General features: G+C 37.4%; 1 protein-coding gene across 2 annotated transcripts in view; it reads right to left on the bottom strand.

The window, feature by feature from the left end:
• The window catches only part of dennd2a (DENN/MADD domain containing 2A), a 46,632-nt gene that overhangs the window by 12,695 nt on the left and 18,216 nt on the right, over positions 1-15,721 (bottom strand). Inside the window, exons 2-7 of one of the 2 annotated variants that reach the window (XM_015400238.1) lie at positions 14,003-14,089; positions 9,591-10,553; positions 5,014-5,141; positions 3,121-3,233; positions 2,845-3,042; positions 2,466-2,559 (exon numbers count right to left, since the gene is read on the bottom strand). In XM_015400238.1, coding sequence (XP_015255724.1) covers positions 2,466-2,559; positions 2,845-3,042; positions 3,121-3,233; positions 5,014-5,141; positions 9,591-10,553; positions 14,003-14,088 — 1,582 coding nt within the window. In that variant the 5' untranslated portion in view covers position 14,089. The remainder of the gene's footprint in view (positions 1-2,465; positions 2,560-2,844; positions 3,043-3,120; positions 3,234-5,013; positions 5,142-9,590; positions 10,554-14,002; positions 14,090-15,721) is intronic. The other variant, XM_015400239.1, reaches the window with a different exon arrangement.

Below are 15,721 nucleotides of genomic sequence, written 5' to 3'. Positions count from 1 at the left end.
AATATTCCAATTAGGCATACAGCTATATATATATATCTATATATATATATATATATATATATATATATATATATATATATACAAGCAGTAGAACAGCAAAGAAAAAGAGTATTTTAGAGGAAAGCATATTTAATTTTCAAGTAAATATCAACAGGTGTTACCTCGTGCAATCAAAAATATAACCAAGGACTAGAATATGCAGAACTAGGTTCAAAACAAATGCAAATGTATTGGGGAATAACCAGAAGGGAAATATACATTTTTTTGACCCTTTCAAAATTTCACGAAGCCCAGATAAGGTCACAAAAAAAACCTTAGAAAATATTGAGCTTAAAAGCTTCCTAAATGGAAGCTTTTAAGCTCAGCTCTCTTTAAAAAGAGAGCTGAGAAGTTAAAAATAGTTATGTTAGAAAGTTTGCATACCCTCCCATCGAATAACATGACAAATGCACACTAGTAAATCCAATTTCACAAAACTGAAAGGGTAATAATAAATAAAAATGGGATAAATTATGATTTAGAAATATAAAACACTGATTTTGAATTTTTCTTTAAAAATAATTTGAAAAGACAAATTGAAATAAATTAAAGCGCCTTGCTAATGAACAGTAAACCAACATACCTGTCAACTGGTGCAGAAATCTTGCTGACTTGCTGACCATTACATATATACATATAATTTCATTTAATATTATTTTTGTTAATTTCTATTTATTAATTTTACCAAGTCTTTAGTGGAAGGGTATGTAAACTTTCAAGCGCCACTGTATTTTAGATTTCAAACCATTTTCAGCATTAATCTGAGCCATATGTGTCCCACTGAGGGCCACAGTCTACATTGCCATCTGGAGATTGTTTAAATATTATCAATACTTTACGTGACAGTGTGTTTTGTACCATCACCAATATGTTATAATTTCTATTAGATTCAAATGGTGATTCAAATGTCTGGTGTCCTTTCTTTGAATCACATTGCCACGTCATGTTCATCACTCATACTCATAGTACACTTTACAGTTCAGAGAGATAAAAAAAAATAATTTTCACTATACCAGTTGTGGATCAAAGGCATCAACTTCATCTTCCCATTCTTGCTATCACAGGGGATTAACATGATTTTTAGTTCTCATATGAACATTAAAAAAGTAGATATGAACAAGTCTCATGCTAAAGCAAGTATATGGACAGAGGGCACGGTTACACTGATCCAGTAACAGCTTATTGTGGGACTAATTTGTCATTTCACAGATTAGGATTTAGCTAACTTTGTAAACCAGGAGTGTGCTGTATAGCTTTCAGTAAACTTACTTTAAGTCTGCTAACAACATTTGTAATTTTGTTCCTATTTGTTATTAGCATGTCTCCATTTGGATCCAAAATGGCTTCCTACGTGTAAATGCAACAAGGTGAATGGTGAAATATCAACAAGCTGATATCATGCCAATGGCTTAGTTTTGCACAGGTGACAAATTGCAAAACAGCATCAAGCTGACAGTAGTTTTGAAGTAGACAGAAGGACTATGGACTCTTTTGTCGAATTTGTTTAACTGTGGTCGACCACCACCCTACTCAGCTTGATATAGACACTAGATCTGAGCAAGACATCAATGTTGGAGAATGTTGGTCAGCCATAAATAGCCGGAGAGTGTCATATTTGTTTTTCTTATAAAGTTTACTTATCCTTTTTTAATGTCTTACTTCATGTTTTTCTGAATCTATTTTATTATTTATTGAGTAATTGTTTGTCAGTGTGACAAAATGTATTTGAAAAAATAGGAGAAGGTGACAAAGAAGTGTGACGTCAAGTGAGTCACCTTAGCAGTTAGTTCAGCTTCCTCAGTTGTTTTTATCTCTGTTTTGTTAGCAAAGCTATCTGTAACTCTGTTTTACAGTCCAATAAAATCTGAAACTCAGTTTTTGGGTTTGCCAACAGGCATACATTGGAAACCTAAAATTAATAAAAAGTCAGTAATTATCTTAGGCCAGATAACTGACGATACATTTTGCAAGATATTTGCATTGTCCTCAAAAAAGTGTAAAGTCACTGTTATTTTCTTTAGTATGTTGGATATGGTGTAATATCCACTGTTTTATTTGCAAGCATATAATATAATGACTGTATAGTATGTGTCTGGTGTTTCCAGTAACCTTTTTCAAGTCCTTTATAGTTTTCCAGCATACTCTCTTAGGTTTGGCTCTATGTGGAAAATAGGGTTTACCCACATTTTTGGGCTTTCTACTCTTTTTACATGCAGCCCCAGGACAGCTTCTTTTCTTTGGCCAAAACTCTGAAGGTTCCTTGGACACTGACATTTCACTAACTTCTAATAAAGTAAATGAATGTATGTTTTAGGTTTTGTTGAAACCTGCAAGCAAGACCAACCAAAACACAATCTTGCTAGATTCATCGACAATTAGGGTATTTTTATAATCTGAAGTGGTATCCACAGTGTTCAAAGACTCACCTCTTCCTGAGCTGGACTCAGCAGACTGAGACACCTTTTTCGTGTGTTTCTTGCCCCTACGTGCCTCAAAGATGGCATTGATTTTCAGTACCATCTGTAAAAGTGAAAGAAAAGTTCATCTTGATTTTTGTGAGCCACCATTCAGCTTCCAACTCAAATCATGAGACCTAAAATATGTCTTATTGCCTCACTGCAAAACTTCCACAGCCTAGACACTCCAAAGAACACCCCCCTCCCCACTCCCACACCCCCAGCATGTCCTTTATTACTCATCCCCTGACAAAGGCATGAGTAGAGCAGCTCCAAACCTTCTTGTGCAGCAATCTTGGCCACAAATCATAGGCGTAAACTCTGCACGATGGCTGTCAGACTTCCATACCTTTGGGATTTTCCTCCGTCTGCGGTTGTAAGGATCTCCAGAGAGACAGGGGGTGTCGTCAGGGCTGCTGGGTGTTGAGGGGGGGCTGATACGAGAGGGAGAGGAGATGCCAGTGTCTCGGTTGGTCTTGCGTAGCTCAGGGACTTTGAAACTTCTTCTCTCTGAGTTTTGCCTGTAAAATCCAGGCTTGGAAAATAGCTGGCGAGATCAGAAAGACAGTAATGTATTTTACTGCTTGAATTTTCCTGCTAAATGTATGAACTAGTGATCAGATACCTTAGTTGGAGTGTCAGGTACGGGGGAAGAAGACGCAGGCGAAACACACTTGCTTCCCACACAGCTTCGATCCACCTCAATATCTTCATAAGGGTTCTCCTTGGATGGTGGATCTTTAAAACACAAGATTTTCTTTTTTTTTAGTGATTGGAAATTATTTCTAAATCCAACAAGTTCAACAACTCTGTTGCCACAGAGAGGATGAGTGTTTTTTCCATATCAGTGGTGTTTGTATTGCCAGAGGATTGCTACTCCAGATGTCTCCAAGGAGACACTGTCCTGACCCCGCTCTTATTTTACTGTGATAAGATGTTTGAGGAGCTAATGCTTAATGTGGAGGCAGGTCATCCCCTGCAGATATGGGGTAAAATATTTTTGTAAATCTGTGACTCTGTGCCCTGCTCTATCAATCTATCCACCAGATGTGGGCGGTGAGTTTGAGCAAACAAAGACAGCCACTCAGTCCAGACTAATCTCTTGAAATAAAGAACCTAAGAGTTTTCTGTGTTGCTGTTTAATATGAACAAATAAATCTCTAGGTTCCATTTATGCTGTGAGCTGCAAAAGCTTTCATATCCCTTGAACTTTTCCTTCATTGATAACCTACAATGCATTTCTCAGATACATTATGACTAACACAAAGAAGAGCATAGTTGTGAAATAGGAAGTAAACTGTAAAAGTTTAAATCTTTATATCTACATCCAGCCATCTTGAATCAGTACTTGGTAAACCTTTCAGTAGAATAACGGCATAGAGTTTTGCAATGTTGTCTGTGACAACGTTAACATCTAGAGAATACATTTTTTGTATTTTTCCTCTTTAATCACTTCTTTGGGATATCCGGACAGACAGCAATACTACCGTATGTTTATTTAGATCTAGACATTGACGAAGCATTTCTTCTAATAATTAAATATATTATATATTATAATATAAGTAGCTCTGGCTGTGCTTTTTTTGTCCTGCCAATCTCAGTTTTTCTACCACGATGTCCCAATATAATGAAGTTTCAGATGTGATAAGTTGTGAAATAATTTAAGAAATATGAATACTTTAGTTGAACATAATTACAGATGTTCAGAACTGACAATGCATCAGTCTTCGAGCACTAAGAGAAAAAATCTTTAGCTCTAGACTGTTCAGTCAAGAAATAAACCTCACATAACACTGCTACTGTTGTGCATTATAAAATTAAACAGGCTCTACGTGGGGTTGCAACAACACTGGATACATTAAATAAAGAACATACGGTTTCTAATAAAGAAGAGGCAGCATGGCTGTAAATTAAAATTGTAGAAAAAAAAACAGAGCAAGAGACAGTTAATCTTTCTCATCATCTCTGTTGCTGACCTTAAGTAAGGTTGCATGCACTGCACGGGCAGTCGGGCACTACCTTGATTAAAACTTCTCTCTGGATCAAATACTTCAGTCTAAACAACACTATAAAGACAATATTTGCATTAAGGGATCTTGTTGCTTCTCCATGATTATATGAGTTATTAAATCAGATCTTTCTTTCAACATCTTGTGATTTTTGAAAAAACGAAAGAAAAATAAAATACTGCTCTTTATTCCAGAGGAATGGGATAACATTCAGGATTTCAAGGGTCATGAAAAGGAAAATAAAGTGGGGATGCATAAAACTGAAGTCTCCCTCAAATTCAACTAAGAGTATAGATATTGAGATTTTAAAAAGCATGTTTATATTATGCCTTTTTTAAGAAAAGGTCAAATTTGTTGACATGTCTGCACATATATCCACTGGCATATAAACAAAGATCGAAATGTTGACGTCATTTCAAAACTTAACCAAACCAAACATTACCAAGTGCATTTGGTAATACTTTAGAGTCTCATGTCAGAGGATAAAAGGTGTAATATCGGTTATTTACCAATTATATCTTCATAGACATTCTCTTCTGATAAAGTGCATGTAAGGCCCAGTCTGGACTGAGCATACCAGTCCACTCGGTTGCTTTCTGTGGACGACTGCAGAAGATCCTCAAACTCATAGGACTTCCTGTTGAACAAAGCGAAACAGAGACTTTGGATGGTTATCCACTCGGGACAGACAAGCAGAAAAAAAAAACAGATCAAAACTATGACTTCTATGTTTACAAGATGCATCATACTGTATATAAATCATTGTTTTTATATGTTTTTTGGTTTGTTTTCTTCAGTGTGACGAGTTTGCTCAAAGTTGGCTACTTGTACTTTTTAGAAATTAAGTCAGGAGAATAAGAATGAAACTAAATAAGCTGTTTAAATGTTGCTGTTTTTTTGTTGTTTTTTTTAGATCTCACATTTGTGGAACATGCTGAATTTACTATGGTTAACTTTTCAAAAATCGAGCAGTTACAGTAAGTTTCTAATATAATCTCGCCCCTTTAACTAAAAAAAAATCAAGGCGTCCTTGTGCTGTCTCCATATGGTCTGTGGAGGACTTGTATGGTGGCAGCTTGGCTGTGATTTAGAAATGATTTAGAGCTTTTGCAAGCAGCCAGCCATGAATTTACGAACATAAACCAACTTTTTATTCATTCTCATGAAAAAAGTAAATTCAATCATGCAATTCAAATGTGCAGCATTTACTAAGCAAGCAAAAGCAATTGGTTTATCAACCATTATTGCTTTGATGAGAAAGGCATGCGGATAGTAATACCTCTCATACTGTGTAATGCTGACCTCCTTTAAATGTTGCTCCAATCATTACCTGAAGCTTTGCAAAATGGACTGGAAAATGGCCTCAAAAATCTATTCCATAAATCATTTATATTTGCCTAAAGAAATTAATTTTGAAGTGTCCATTGACGGCATAATGTCATCCAACAAAAACAAAAAACCTTAATGTTTATTTATTTTTATTTGTTGATTTAATGTCATTGATAAAAAACGAAAGTGATTTGTGAAATTTTTACAGCTGAAAAGTTTTAAGAGAAGATTTATTTTTTTTCATCTCCAAGTTGCAAAAGTGCATCAAACTGCTTTCCAGAGTCACATTATTAGAGTCAACCTGTGAATAATTTAAGTTGTCCTGTGAAGGCCTTAAGGGTTTGTTAGAGTACCTTCTGTAACAAGCCATTAAAATAAAGCAAGACAGATGATTGGTCATAAAGTTTTAGTTCAAAGTAGGCTTTGATTATAAAATATCTGTGGTAAACAAGATGTATAAACACAGTGCAAATGTATAAATTCACAGCAAATACAAAAAGTTGTGCAGAAACAAAAATAAGGCTAGGAAACCCAAAAGTGAGACTAAAACATGAAACTAAAACAAACACATGGAAACGGTAAAATTCTATAACAAAAGCAACATCATGTTAAGAAAAGCTGTAAACTAGCTCCAAAAGATGAAAGTGCTACACACCATAGGGGGAGATGATCTCCAAGTCACTTTGGACCAGATAGTTAAACATCGTCATTAATGTATCAGCTGTTTTGTGTTTGCAGCACATTTGCTCTTTGCTGCTCTCCATTTTCTGTGATTGCAGCATTTATCCTTTGCAGAATTGTTCCTTTGCATTTGTTTTGTGGGTTAGTTTCATTTTTTTTTTTTTACTTTGCAGCACTTGTTTGGTGCACAATTGTGTTTTTCTGCATGTTTTCATCCCTTGGCCACCATAGATACCATAGTTTTGTTCTGTTTTGTGGATGAGCTTTAGAGATCCACATGGGCATACATTGCACAGGTATTTCCTACATGGAAGACAAATGAGAATGTTGAATTGTCAATAAATGGACCATGGGCAAATACGAAATTTGGTTACGATTGCATCTTATTGTATTGAAACTTGTCTTTGGCAGCTAGAAGCTGGTCATATAATTCTAATAAGATCAATAAAGCCAAATGGCCAGTAGAACAATAAGTGTGACATTTTCCCTCTTATTAGGCCAAAGCTAAATACAACCTATAAACCTATGTATGTTTACCTGGACATAAGTATTTGGAATAAAGGACTTATTTTATTTCCATAAGCCTTTTATTCTGAATAGTTATATCCGATCAAAGGTTCTTCCGTAAACTATGAAAACCATTAATCCGTTTTCCTCCACTTGGTATTCATGCACTTTGGGCTGTTTTATACCAAAATACTATGATAGAAAAAGGCTGTGATTGTAATGCGACAAAATCTCAGAAAAATACTTCAGCAAAAAGAATGTTGTTTAAGATAAAATGCAGCATTTCAAAACAGGTTTAATTTATTTGTTTAGCTATGAGACTATCAAATCTATTTTAAAGGCTACGAAATAATCATGTAAGGAACGTGATAAACAGAATCAGAAATCAGAATCAGAAATACTTTAATAATCCTAGAGGGAAATTACTTTTGTTACACGCTCCAGTTACAGTTTTATATGATATGAACCAAACACAAAGTTTGGTTACAAAAAAAAAAAAAACCTGAAAGCAGAAATATTGTATTTCAATTTCCTAAAAGGCATACATCTTTGTACATGTGGATCAGTGGACACTTGGGGGAGATGCTTGAAGCAAACAAAAGCTTTGACACTGCACTTGAGCAGAGTGAGGCCTCCACATATGGTATGGAATGTAAAAGATCCAAGCCAAGCTCCCAACAAAAATGAAGGTTACCGGAGAAACTGAACAATAGCTGAGATCCAATACTGCAATATCCACATTTTTTCTGGTGTCTCTGCATGACTCTTTTTGTTTGATTGTAACCACATGAATTCAGTGCTGCCAAGGTTGTTTTGGATTATAGATCAGATTCCTTTACGTTATTTCAGGAAATTCAACCTCTACAGAAAGGAGCAATATCCATTGCAGCCCAAGAAGTTGCTCAACTTTTTTTCACAATGAAGGCTAGAATTTCACACACTCTGTTGTTGATGTTATTGTTTCCTGAAGTTTATATATCTATGCACAACTCCTGGAAAGACTTGTGCATAGTCTCTCCAATCCAAGCACTGAGCTCATTGTGAGGGATATTTAGAAAACAGAATGAGGTCAACATTGACTTTCATTTACAATTAAAGTGAGGGAGAGAAATGAAAGGGATTACTTTAAAAGTTGGCTAAAACAAATGAAGAACTGTTGTGAGAATTCAAATCCAGCCGTCCAGAGTAGAACCAGCTTTCCCTATAATTGGAGGTACATGTCATTAGGCTATGTCTCGCATTGCAGAGTTAGAGACAGAACAGAAGTTTTGCCCTCTTTTGTCTTTAAAACAGCTTTAGCCAAGTTGGTTTGCATCTTGTAAAAACATCCATTGATCTTAGCACCGATTACCTATGGCCCTTTGAAAGGGCCATGACTACACTTTGATTTAAAGGGCCTGTATCACGTATTATCAATTTTTTCTGAGCTTTTTACTAAATCATAATACCATTCTTTCTTTAAAATCCCACCAAAAGTAATATGATTAATTCTGAGTCATCTTCATAACTATTGCTCTATAATGAGCAGCCCCTCTTTGCCATAGGAGGCGAGTGGCCATCCCCATCTTACAGTATGTAGGTATCTGCCCCTGCCTAGAAGCCCCTACCTCACAGAGAGCAACTATTTCTGTTCATAGTTGAGACAAAACTGATCTTTTAGCAGCTAATCTGCACAGTGAGAGCAGCGGTTATTTTTGTTAGCTAATGTGAGCATTTTTTGTGTTGAAAAAAGCACCAGAAAACAATTAGTATTTCATAACAACTGTATAATCTGTGGGGCAAAAGGTAATATCTGATGATATATCTGCCCATAGATGACTTTGGGAGGATTAAAAAAAGCATAATTTCTGCATTTCAAGTCTTTTGTGGTCTCAAATAGATTTTCATAAAGAACTGCCTTGTAGCTCGACACAGCTTCCCATCAGTTCTCAGCAGCTCCTGTCTAACTGCTACAAAAAAATGCATGCAGACAGCATGATGCTGCCACCACTATGTTTTGCCATGTGGATGCTGTGTCTTTGTCACACAAAGTCTTCTGTATGGAGTCCATAAATGTTAAATTCTAGGCCCATCTGACCAGATAACCATCTAAAATAAAATCCACTTAACATTTGTTTTCTTCTTACCACTTTTTCATAAAGACCTTATCTTTTGGACGACACAAAGCCAGTTGTTGCCTTGTCAACAGATTCTTTTAATTGAGCAGTGGATCTCTGCAGCGTTGCCATTAGCGTCTTTGCTGCCTCTATGATTTTTGCTCTATTTGCCCAGTCTGTAGGCATAGCGGTCAGTGTCTAGGTTTGCTGTTGCACCATACTCTTTCCATTCATGTGAGATGTACAGTACACAGTTGGAAGTGTTGTTCCATAACCTAACCCTACTTTAAACATATAAACAACTTTATTCCTGACTACTCTAATGTGTTACTTGTTGTTTTACTGTACAGTTTTGTTTACTAATTGTTTTCTAGGATCTGGATTAAATCTGAGATTATAGTGTAGGAGGAATACGGTCAAGATTGACAATCTAAAGCTGGTTGTAGTCACATATATTCTTTGCACAGGCCTACCTGTTGTTGCTGTTCCGGCCTCTGTCAACCCAAGGTCTCCTGCAAACCCCTGGAGGAGGGCATGTAGGTAGAGGTGGGGGTGGAACAGAGGGCAGAGGAGGAAGGGTCCTCTTTGCCTTTCCAAAGCAAGGACTTGACTGTGTAGAAATCAATGCCGTATGATGCTGGAAAGTTCTTTGAGGTTTAGGTAGGGGGTTGATAGAAGGAGCACCAGGCTCACAGTATTCGTTCTCAGAATCCCTTCTCCTCTGCAAACCACAAGGTCGAGCCTTATCAAAAGTCCCAAAGATCGGCTCATTGGCTTTCTTCTCTGTTCCCTCCAGCTCCTCCTTTGAAGGAGGACAGAAGTAATTCCCTGGAAATGCAAGTGAAGGTTTGTGGGAAACTTCTTTTGTTGCCTTCTCCAGTTTTTTGACATGAGTCAAAACTGTTTTTTTGTCTTGAAGTTCATTGGGCTTAGAGGCTCGACACCTCTCGCTGCTTACTGGCCCCTCTGGATATTTAGCACTCGAATCCGCAGATTTTCCAACATTTTCTTTCCCTGAGTCTTGTCTCTCCCAGCTGACAAACCTCTTGCTGTCTGTCCGTTGAACTTCTGATGTTTTAGATTCCTTTTTCCTCACAATGTCCGCCTCCTTCTGTGTTGTACCAAGAACACATGCTCCTGTAGCAGCCACATGGGCAGACTCCTTTTTGCCCTCCCACTGTGATATCTTATCACGGATGCTGGCAGTCTTGGCTCCGGCTGAACTCCTGCTGAGGCTCAGGCCGTTTTCCATGCTGGGGGTCTGCGGATCATTTGTAGTTGTGGCTCTCCTTTGAGCAAGCATGGCGTCAAAAGGACCTGAGGTGTTACTGAGAATGTCCCTCTTTTCTTTGTCTCCCGGTAACCCACACACCTCTAAAGGCTGGGGTACCACAGACGGTGGTGCCTCCCCAACCTTTAAGCCACAGCACTGCAGCCTTGAAAAGAAATGAAAAGAAAATGTCACAGAATGCACCATATTAAGCTCTAACAGGTAAAAAAAAAATGAAAAAATTGAAATTGGGCATAAAATATAATCAGTCATACTTTTAGATATAAGAATGTCACCAATTTCTGATGACATTCGGCAAATTATGTGATTCCCTATATTTAGTGTAACTTTTGGTGTCCCTAGAAACTCTCTTTTCTTTGGCAATGCTACAGAGAGTTTATATTCAACATGTACTGCTATAACAACAAAAAACTGATGGATATTATCTAGATTTTGTTTTGAAAATGTATGACAGGCTAATACATAGTTTTTGAACACCATATTTTTTTAAATAATTGCCTGTGTTTGCTTGGCTGTGACTTTGCCCAAGAAACAGCGGGTTGATGTCCAAAGTTATGAAACGATATCAGCAGAAATTTCCTTCATGTAGTGTTTAAACACTTACATCCTCCCCTTACTCCTCTGTTTTTATACAAAAACCAGACCATCTTTGTCTTATCAATTTCTCTGTTTGCTTATCCTAAATTATGCTCTTAATCAGGGAATTTTCATCTCAGATTCTGGTCTCTGTCTGCCACAGTTTACAACTGCTTGGAATATCAGTTTTGAGGAAGAAAATATTCTTATCGATAATTTTTGTTGCAGTGGCAGATCATTACTCTGCTCTGTATGCCCTCCATAGCAGCAGACAGAAGTTAGTAAAGTCGTGTGGATATGTAGCGGGACAGGCATAAACATGGATGAGCAGAATGTTGTTTTTTTTTTAGATTGAGAACTTAAAAGAAAGAAGAAGAAAACAGGATGAGGTCACAGACAAAACAACAGGGATTTAACAACAGTATTTGGAAAATAATGTCCAACAGAGAACTTAAATACTGAAGGATGAATGGAGAATAACTTTGGATGCCAGTATATTAATCAGAGGGTGAAGCAGAGCAGCTGGCAGATGGCAAACAGACGACTGAGGAGGGGAGATTAATTAGTTCAAAGATTCACCATAACATTAAGTAAAGGTAAAAAGAAAAGTACTAGCCTGGGGGGATGAAACTACACAGAGCGGAATGTGGGAGTAAAATAAGGACTAACAACATAAGGTTAGTTAACCACGCCTAAGAATCTTAAAGAAAAAAAAAACATCCATTAAATTCTGATCGGTGCGCCTCTAATTCTTTAAAAGATTATTTTCAGTCTGTGGTGACTAAAGCAAATTCCTCTCCCAGCGTCTACACAATTCAACAGTTTGATTGGGTAAAGAAAACACTTATAAAAAGAGCCTGTTTCAGCTGTGAGTCAGTCCCGGAGCGTCACCGGGTCATGACAGTTTGAACTCTGGGTTTGAGGGTCAAAGTTTATGATCTACACACACAGCTATTTATGGAGCGGAGACAAAGTATACACAAAAAGGGGAGAGGCCCAAGTGTAGACGTGCATTTCTCCTTTTCTTCTCAACCAATAAAGCTGAGTTTTGGCTCAAAGCCTATCAAATGTTTTCCAACCAACAAATGGAGGAAATGCAGCCTTGCTGATTAAGTTCTGATGACATCGCTGAATAAGAAAACCAAAACTCCTTCAATCTAAAGGAAATCAGAGGAGGCGTTTGAAGAGATTACTGACTCAGATTTCCTGAGAGTTCTTCAAAGGAAAATTATTAAGCTAATGTTAAAGCCAGTAACACACAAGTTTGAATAAAGGTTTTCCTCTTTGCTTCATTGTCACTTCCCATTTATTTACTGCAGCTCTATCAGTATTCTTACAAGTAAAAAGCAACATGGAAGAGAAAAATAGGTCAAACAAACAAAAAGCAAAGGAAAGACAGTGGGATATTGGATGGATACTTCATACTGTGTTAAAAAACAGAATACAGTTGAAGAGTATGGAATTAAAAGACACTGGATAAACATTTATCTAAGATAAGAGGTACGGGTTTTAGGGATGCAGTCATGTAAAGGAGCACAGAGAAAGAAACAGCTGACATACTAATAGGCATTAAGATTCAAGAGCTTTTTAGGAATTTATCAAACGCTAAGATAAAAAGTCTTTAAATAGATATTTCCTCGTATGGACACAGGGAAATTCTTTTAATACACCCCTGATAGCGTTAAGAAATAGAGCAAGAAAGAGAGAGGGGACTTTATATGGCGGTAATGGAGGCAAAGGACAGTGGCAGCAGAGAGGCAGTGGTCGAAACCGATTGACAGATGGCTGACGTTGTCTCTGCTCTCTCGCCTAGCCTTTGTTCTACTAATGACTCTAAATAATAGAATACATCCAACCATTTAGGAATGTAAAGGGTTTATGGTAGAAAGTTCTGGTCTTGGTCACGGTGTTTAATCTTAAATCGTATGTATCAAAAAGGTGAAAACTGTATAATTTATGTGATGAAAGCAGGAAATAAAACAATACTAAATTAGAGAAACAACCTCTCTCCATAAAGCTCCTTCCAGAAGGTTCAAGGTATTAACAAAACATAAATTTGTCATGATCTTGGCTCTTATGACTGGTCTGATTACTAATTTAATTCACCTGCCTATCTCCACCCAGTTCTCATCACCGTTCATCTGATCCACCTGCTCAGTGCCAGATTATTTAATTCAGTTTATTTAAATTGCGCAATATCACAACACATGTCATCTCAAGGCTCTTTACCGTTCAACATATCATATAGTCAGATTGATTCAAAGCTTTATTTGAGCCTTTGGTGAGAGTTCTCTAGCGTACCTGTGTGCTCTGATTGCCTAATCCTGACCTGTTCTGTCTTTGAACCTCTGAGCCTGCCTGTCCCCGTTCTGATCCGTTTGCCTGGCCTGTCCTTGGACTCTTGCTGGATTTCTGCCTGCCTGTTTACAAAACCTGGACTTATTTCTCAACTCCATTCTGGATTTCCCTACTGCACCTCTTCGGACCTCTAATCTCCTGGCCCTGACTAACAAGCACGTCTTTGACACCGGTTTTGTCTTTGCCCTCTGGATTATCCTGCCTTCCTTCGTCTGCTCAGTTCTGATCTCCTGCCTGTCCCCCGACCTCCAAGAGAACAGCGCCTGGGACTGTCTGGGAGGGACCCGTCACGTATCATTGCCAGCCTACCGGCACGGACTGAAATATAAGACCAGATTATTGACTCACACGTTCATTATCATCCTCCACTTAATAGACGTGGTCACTAACCTGTGTTCTCCTCCTGCAGGGGTTCCTGCCTTGGATGCTAACGGTGTTCTATGCAATTCCATCTTAAATAAATGTTTTGTTATATCCGTCTTTTCGCCTTGAATACTGAGTCCTTTTGTTCTGAGCCTAACAAATTTCTCCTTTGCAGGCTTTTTTCATCAGGGTAAATTTTAAATGATTTTATCCAATAAATTGAGTGTAATATCTCTGAATTGGAGCATGCATGCTTGTAAGCATGATCAGCTGATTCTTAGATGTTGAAGGACTTACCCGTTGACTGATTGGTAAATGCAGTTGTCAGTGTTTGTACAGAGCAGCAGGGCCCTTCCACCGGTCATGGTGCTAACAGCTGGCATCCTGCACAGACAGTAGATAGAAGCAGTCAGTCAGTGTTAATGATCTATATGAAGAAGAAGGTTATTTAATAAAACAACAAAAAGTAAATGACATTTGGTTTGTCTATTCAGCAGATAGTGACCAGCTGTATCTTACAGGTGTTTTGTATCTTTATTTTTTATGAGAAACCAAACCAAAGTGTATTTGTCAAATGGAGAGATAATAGTTCCTACGTTTGACATAATTTACTAATTAGTTGACTTTTGAAGGCAGTTGGTTGTATTGGTTTTTATTTAGAGGCAAAGTTAAAGCGGAGTCAAAACAGACACCATGCCTTACAGATTTATTTATGCATCATTCCCCTTACAGGCTATGTTGTCTTGACATAGAATAAAACACATTAAAGCTATAATTAAAATGTTAGAAAATCCTCCTAAAAATAGGGATGTCAGTTTAATGAAATAGAAATACAAAAACATTAGTGGTATGGGGAGCGGCACCTTTGGTCCTACTACCTAGTGTGTTTCAGTATGTTGTAGTTAACCATGTTTGATTTCTGAATAAACATATGAAAACACATTTCTTAACAGTTTCCCTAATATAACTTATGTTTTCCAGCTTTTGATTTAATTTTGGATTTTTGTTGTGGAAGCAGCAGAAAGCAGACAAACTATAAAAAGTTCGAAACTATTACTGGGTTTTATTTGTCAGGATGTAATGATTTCAGGTGAACTTGAATTAATTCCAAAATGAGCAAAACCTAAGATAAAAAAGACAGTGGAATTGATTTGTTCTTAGAAAAACCTGGAATGAACCAAGTCCTCCGGAATCAAAGGACAACCCCAAGAACTATGTAGTATTTAAGAATTGACTCTGCGGTAATCTTTTAGAAAATTTAAACCAGGCCTACATGTTTGCATTGCAGCCCCACACAGCCTGCCAAGAATACATATGCCAGTCCAAAAAATAATTTTTATGTGTGTGACTTTTTCCAGATGTGCTGCGATACTTTGCAGGGTATTTGCAGGCTGTTAAACATTTCCTGAGCACTGCCTGGTCTAGATCCCCCTCTCTGTCTTTCTTTCTATAAACCTGCATCAGACTATTAGACTCCATTAGACTCCTCTCCTCTCTGCTCTCTTAACTATTTAGGAAATGTGGCCCTAATTCCACTGACTGTCGTCCTTGTTGGGGAAAATTGGACACAAATGAAGGTTTGAGTTTTGGATCAGGTTTTCACTTCTATTATTATAAAATGAGCAGGAGGAATTTAAGGAAGGGGTTTTCACCAGTTCTGATTCAGTTACCATATTTTACCTTGTATTATTCCACACAGCTCAGGTTATTCATTAATTTTATCTTTTCCCTGTAAGTCCAAGGCCTTTCCCCCCCTGGAGGGAAGAAAAAGGAGAAGGAAGGCTTGCGTCAAGCATTTACCGGCCTGTAGGCCAAAATTATTTTCAGCTGTGAGCCAAGTGGGGGTCACATGTTTGAGGAGAAACATCAACCACTTTTTTTTTTCTCCCCTCCCTTACTGATTATTTTCACCCTCTAAAAAAAAAATAAAACTGAACCAAGGAGAAGTGGAAAACAAGGATTATGAATAATGTTAAATATCCTCTGGTTGTATTATAAAATGTTAAAAATGTGTGG

The sequence above is a fragment of the Cyprinodon variegatus genome, unplaced genomic scaffold (assembly GCF_000732505.1).
Source record: "Cyprinodon variegatus isolate N-32 unplaced genomic scaffold, C_variegatus-1.0 Scaffold1085, whole genome shotgun sequence".
In the NCBI taxonomy this organism is placed as follows: Eukaryota; Metazoa; Chordata; class Actinopteri; order Cyprinodontiformes; family Cyprinodontidae; genus Cyprinodon; species Cyprinodon variegatus.
Note: the sequence above shows the minus strand (reverse complement) of the source record. Positions and strands in the feature narration are given on the sequence as shown.